Consider the following 6,000-nt stretch of genomic DNA (forward strand, 5'->3'; position numbering starts at 1 on the left):
GGCCTTTCTTACCCAAAAATCAACAATTGCCATAGAAAATCTCCAGCAATCCTAAACCACCTCTCCCAACCAAAAATCAGGTCATCAAATCTCGTCTTACCCAAAACGAGGGAAAATCCACCCCAGCCCACCACCCAATTTCCCATCCTCTTCGGGGCATCCTTCTCTTCATTACATCACAGATAGCAACAGAGAAAAAGGAGGAAAACTGGCACAACGGCACCCGGTTTCGGCCAAAAAGCGACGACCGACCGGGGACGAGGGTTGAACGATACCCGAAATCTCAAGTTCAAGGGTAGCAAAACTCCGACGACGGAGGGTTTCTCCAGCGTGCGTTCGAGAGAAACAAGACACAACAGAGAGAAGGAGAGTGTGATGAAGCAAAGAGCGAACTTTCCACGGTGAGTGCCGCCGTCGGGAAAATCGCGCGACACTGGCGAAGGAAAATTAGATGCCCTATCGGAGGAATGGTCACGGGAGGGTTTTTTTTTCAGCTGTTTTCCTGAGGTGCTGGTTGCCGATTTTAGAAGGAAGGGAACATCAACCGGAGCGCTCAATAACCTTCCGGTTGGCGTGTTGGCGAAGGGAAAATTTCCTTTGGCGAGAGGTAGGTTGGGATTTTCACTTTGGAGGGAAAATGGAAAAGGTGAGAAGGATTTGAGGGAAAAGCGTGTGGAGAAATTTTTCTGGTTTAGGAGGATGTTGCAACAGAAATGTCCAGAAGATATAGGCTTAGAATTGCGGTTGATTATGAAATAGCAGATCTGAATTTTGAAAAATTATCAAAATAAATATAACTGGCTATAGCAACTAGTTGTAAACAAAAAACAAACTATTTGTTTGCAAAGCACAGTACTGAATTGATTGTGTTAAGTTGACTTTCATTACAAAACATTTCACTGAAAAAATTTGAAAGAATATTATCAAATGATAAAAATTCAAGAAACATTTAAAGTTAAAAATTCAAGAAACATTTAAAGTTAACGCTTCAATTATTTTTAAATGATAGAAAAATACGATTATAACTGGTAAGCCATTTAAGAATACTGGATCAAAATCATAAAATTGACAGCATTATTGTATAAAGATATCCTATGCAGATTTGTGCAAAGATTTTAATTTTTTGTTTGATTTGATAGCAATTTCACTTATAATCAAAACTTTATTCCGCTCGATGTTGTAAAAAACACATTGAGTTATTTTTATTTATTTTCAAATGAGTGATTTGATTTTTTTTGTATACTTGTTCATAGTAGAAGTATTGAGTAAAAAAATTAAAAATGTTTTTAAAGGGAAATATCGGAAAATGTATAACTTTCTTACAAAAAACAAGTTTTATAGAATACGACAAAATTTTAGTTCTTATATTATAATCACACGAAAAGAAACAATTCAAAAGTAAAAAAATAACTGTTAAAAAATCCGTTGAAAAATCATTTCATTAAAAATTCTTGATTTCTTAAAGCCTTTGTGATTTCTGAATTATGGGTTTTAGTTTTATAAAATCATTTATTTAGCCATATATATTTTAAAAGTTATGCCCAAAAAGCAAAAACTAAAATCCTTTGTCAAAATTAAAAAAATAACTTTTAATTTTATGGAAACAGAAGTAAAATCAACTGATAATGTATAGAAATAATTTTTTCCTGAGATATTGTTGATTTTTTAATAATTTGGGCAAATATTTTTCTAAATTGTATCCTGAATTATTGTGCAAAAAATTCTTCGCGAAAAATAAACTTGTTCTGCAAGAATTTTGAATAAAAGCTTAAAATATTTTGGCCAAGGTCAAGCAGTTAAACTGAACAATTAAAATAACAAGAGGTTAACAAAATTATAGATCCAATTTGAAAAACTTTACACGAATTGTTGCTAATAAATCACGTTACACTAAAAAACTAGTTTTAACGTTTGAATTACACTTTTAAAACCTTTTTCTTTTTTTTTGCACTTCTTATAAGAATTTCAACTTCCAACAAGATTTTCACAAATAAATTCTACCACAACCAAAAAGAAACACTTTATCAAAAAAATCATTTTCAAATATTAATTAAAAGAAAATCTCGACTCACCTAACTCGCTCCGAGTAGATCTCGACCTTGGTCTTGGGCGTCAGCGGCATCTTGGCCAGGGCCGCGGCCGTGGCCGCCACCGACACGCCACCCAGCCCCAGGCAACCTCCGGACGTGTGCACCGGCGAGATGCTCTGGCAGTCGCTCGCCCCACCGGAACATCCGGTCGAACTGGCCGGCGGCGTGCTCGACCCGTTGCTCGACGAGGACAGACTGTTGGTACGGTTCCGGGCCGATCCGGATGTGGGGGTGGCTGTGGTGTTCAGGATCAGTGAGGTAGCAAAGTGGTCCGCCAGTTTCAGGGGGTTCAGCAGGGGGTGATTGCTGTGGTGGTTGAGCTGGGAGTTCGGGCTGTTGGAGGAACTGCTCGAGATCGAGCCGGGGCTGGTGGAGATGGCCAGCGAGGGTTTCTGGTTCTGGCGGTTCTTCTTTTTCTTCTTCTTGGTTGAGTCGTCGTCGAGGCGAGACGACGCGAAGAGGGAGGACGAGGTCGGGGGGATCCAGTCGAGGTCCTTGCGGAGATGGCCACGGGCGCACTTGCAGGTGCAGGCCTTGAAGACCAGGTCGTAGCCCTTTTTGGTCCAGAGGTTCTGCTGGCGCTGCTTGTCCGACCAGGACCGTGCCCGCCCGATCGATTTGAGGTAGTTCAAAACGCCCTCTTCCCAGTGCTCGAAGCACTCGCGGTGCATAAACTGACCGGCGGTGCAGTTGTCATTGTTGCAGATCACCCGGACGCAATCGCGTAGATCTTCGGGATTTATGGCGCCAAAGTCCAGCGGAGATGCTTTGAGGCAGTCCCCGGTTGGGACGCAGCATCGGGTCATGCATGTGATGGGGCCGGTTCCCTCACTTCCGGAACCATCGGCCGAGAGGGAGCTCTCGAAGCCGTGGTCAGAGTCACCTCCGCCACCGAGAGTCCCAAACAGGTCCAGGGTTGTTCCGGTGGTGTTCGCCGTCGAGGGCGGTGCCACCGGTCCCAGTGTTCCTCGTCGAGGCGCCATCAGGAGCAGCGGATGGTACGGGTGTAACGTTAACGTATCTATTTTCGTAACCTGGTTGCGGTCCGCCCGAAAGCTGGACACTTGGATTTTTAGAAAGATACACAGAGAAGAAGCTCTCTGAATGAAAATAGGTGGGAAGTCTAAGTTTTTAAGTCACACACTCTCACAAAACACTAATTGCTTCACAGTTTTATTGTCAGTCACTTGCTCGCAACACTTCTCGAACACTAATTCGGCTGCAACTCATCCTGCTCATCTCGTCGTTCGTTCGCTCCTTCTCGTACTTCACCAGGATCAAAAACTTCCCGTTCGTAGTTCAAGTACACTTGGCCCAGTTTCTACTCCCTACTACGAGTTTTTTTTCTCCCTTATTTTTTTCGGATTCCATGCACTCACTCACTCACTACAGCGCATTCACTGAGTTGTTTTTCGGGTTTGAAATTCCTGCAATAGCAGTAGTCTCGACGCGGTCGATTTCTCTACGCTGGAGATTCCCTGAGAACGTCGTCTTGTGGTTTGCCACACAGCAAAACAAAAGTTACACACATAGAGAACGGTTGCACAGGAAAAAACTGAACCGAAAAAAGTCGACAAAAATCGCTATCTCACAAAACACTTTGGCATTGGGGCTTGATTCAGCTCGAGTCTTCCGTAATCGTCGCGGTAAACACAAAACGTCACGTTAATTTTTCACGAAAAGGCTCTTTTCTTCACACTTGGGTCCGCACTCCAAGAGTCGGCAAACGGTGTGCAGAGGCCAGGAGGCTGGAGGTAACGCGGCCAGACAGGCCTATTTTCACTTTCTGTCCAAGCCTGTGTGTACACAGCTATACGGTATGGTATACTAAACTAGTACTCCGCTCGCGCGCTTGACCTCCTCCGGGTAGAACACACTCTCGCGCGCTCACTTGCTTGCTTTCCAGTCACACAGTCGACGCTTCTGTTCGGTTTCGCAACACTCGTCGTCAACACTTCCTTCCTGGCCAGCGCCACAAAACACACTGCCAAAAGCGAAACTCGGCCCGAGCCTGTCGACTCCCTGAACGCTTCTGCCACACACCAACTCTTCCTCTTGTTGCGTCGCCGGCACAACGCAACGGGAACCCTCTTCTGGCTGCTCTTCCTCTTCTCTGTGTGTATTGTCGGACTGTGTATCTTCCCCTTGCGCTTGTATTAGTCTGCCTACTCGATACACGCGGAAGGACTCTCTCCTTCACCCTCTCTAGCTTCCTCTACTTCTGTTCCGTTCTTCACCACACACTCACTCACTCCAGCGTCAACTGCGAAGACTCTCACTAGGCAGAACTCTCTCTCTTCTGCTTCTGCTTCTGTTCGTTCCTCGTGCGCGCTGCACACACGTGCTTCTCCGCCACCACTTCTCGAGTCGACAAGTCTCGTGCGTGCTCGCCGCCGTCGTTCTGGCTTGCCCGGCTTGGTGAAAAGCGAAAACGTAACTGAAACCTACTACACTAAAACCCCCGTTTACGCGCAGGCGTTACGCTTTCTATTTGGTTGATTTCACGAAAACAGTGTAATGTTTTTACATTCTTTTGTAAGCAATTTGTAGATCTGCACAAGACGTATACATTGCTTGAAAAAGATTGCAAAAATGTTGCATCGTTCCAGAGCAATCAACAAAATACAAAGCGTAACGCCTGAGCGTAATCGGGGGTTTTAGTGTACGATCGATGCGAGCCGTGTATATAGTTATAGAGCGTCGTGAGTACCCGGCACTCTCAACGCGAGAGAATCGAGCGGGGTCACTCATCGTGTGAATGTTCGCGCGCGCTAGAAGCGAAACGTCAACGTGCACATAGAATCGAGCGCGCGCTGTTTAGTCAATGAAAGAAGCCGGTCGAAACTTGTTGGGTTGGAAGAGGGAACAGGAACAAGAGGATGGCACACCGGTGAACCGGAATAGATAACTTGGCGTGGGGGAGGGGGAATAGGTGATGCCAGGACACATACTGTTCGCTCTATCTCAGTTGGGAAATGGAATTGCTGGGCAGGAAGTTTCCAGGGCATTATGATTATTGACAGGCTACTTGGCAAATTGACAGGAGTACTTACCCAATGTGCGGCGGAAAGTTGCTGGAGCGGTATCACTTTGGAAACACAGTCACTTTTACTCTTACATCTCATTGAAAACGTTCACTCACTCCTGGAATCTTGATTTTGAAGGCCGTAATAGGGGTGAGATTTTGAAATACCTTCGCTTAATTGTTCAACGAAAACAGCTCTCCAGCTTAATGAAAGAATAAACCAAGATAAATAATAAAATTTGAGGATATTTGTTTTTAATAATGCATTTTGATTGAATTTTCAATTATTAAAAAAAAACTCATAAAAAGATCATTTTTTCATTAGGATCAAACTCTGTCCATGCATCCCTATGTCAAAAGATGTCAGTTTGCATAATTAGTTTTTCCATACAATTTTGGGGAATTTTGGGGGAAGCGATTTTCTGATCGACATGATGTCTTCGACAAAGTTGTAGGTAAAAAGGTACACGGAAGGTTTTTTAAATTTTTTTCACTAGTAGTTGAATTCCCAAAATACATATTTTTTAGTTTTTGAAAAAAATGATATGTTTTAGAATACTAAATAAAATATCTTTTGTGCCATGGTGCAAAATCTAAAATTTAAATTTGATTTTTTATATTGTGTATTTTGTAAAAAAATGAAAATCTGGACAGTTTTGATTATAAAACAAAGCCAAATTAAATTTGCAATCAAAAAGAGCTTACTCTTAATTTTTTTAGGTAAAATATACCGTTCTCACGCCACTTTTGAGTATTTGTTTTGCATTTTAAAATACTTGTGAAATAAAAGCACCACCGAAAACAAATATTTCCGATTTTTTTCTTTGTGGATTTAAAAAATTGGAAAATCAGTTTCTGAGATATCGACATTCACAAAGAATTCGA

At 42.8% G+C, this 6,000-nt stretch overlaps 1 protein-coding gene across 1 annotated transcript in view; it reads right to left on the reverse strand.

Annotated features, from left to right (window-relative positions):
* The window catches only part of LOC120423290 (headcase protein), a 120,092-nt gene extending 115,583 nt beyond the window's left edge, over positions 1–4,509 (reverse strand). Inside the window, exon 1 of the mRNA XM_039587052.2 lies at positions 2,073–4,509. Within this exon, the coding sequence (XP_039442986.1) occupies positions 2,073–3,073 (1,001 nt within the window). The 5' untranslated portion in view covers positions 3,074–4,509. The remainder of the gene's footprint in view (positions 1–2,072) is intronic.
* Between the last annotated feature and the right edge of the window lie 1,491 nt (positions 4,510–6,000).

The sequence above is a fragment of the Culex pipiens genome, chromosome 1 (genome assembly GCF_016801865.2).
Source record: "Culex pipiens pallens isolate TS chromosome 1, TS_CPP_V2, whole genome shotgun sequence".
NCBI classification, from domain to species: domain Eukaryota; kingdom Metazoa; phylum Arthropoda; class Insecta; order Diptera; family Culicidae; genus Culex; species Culex pipiens.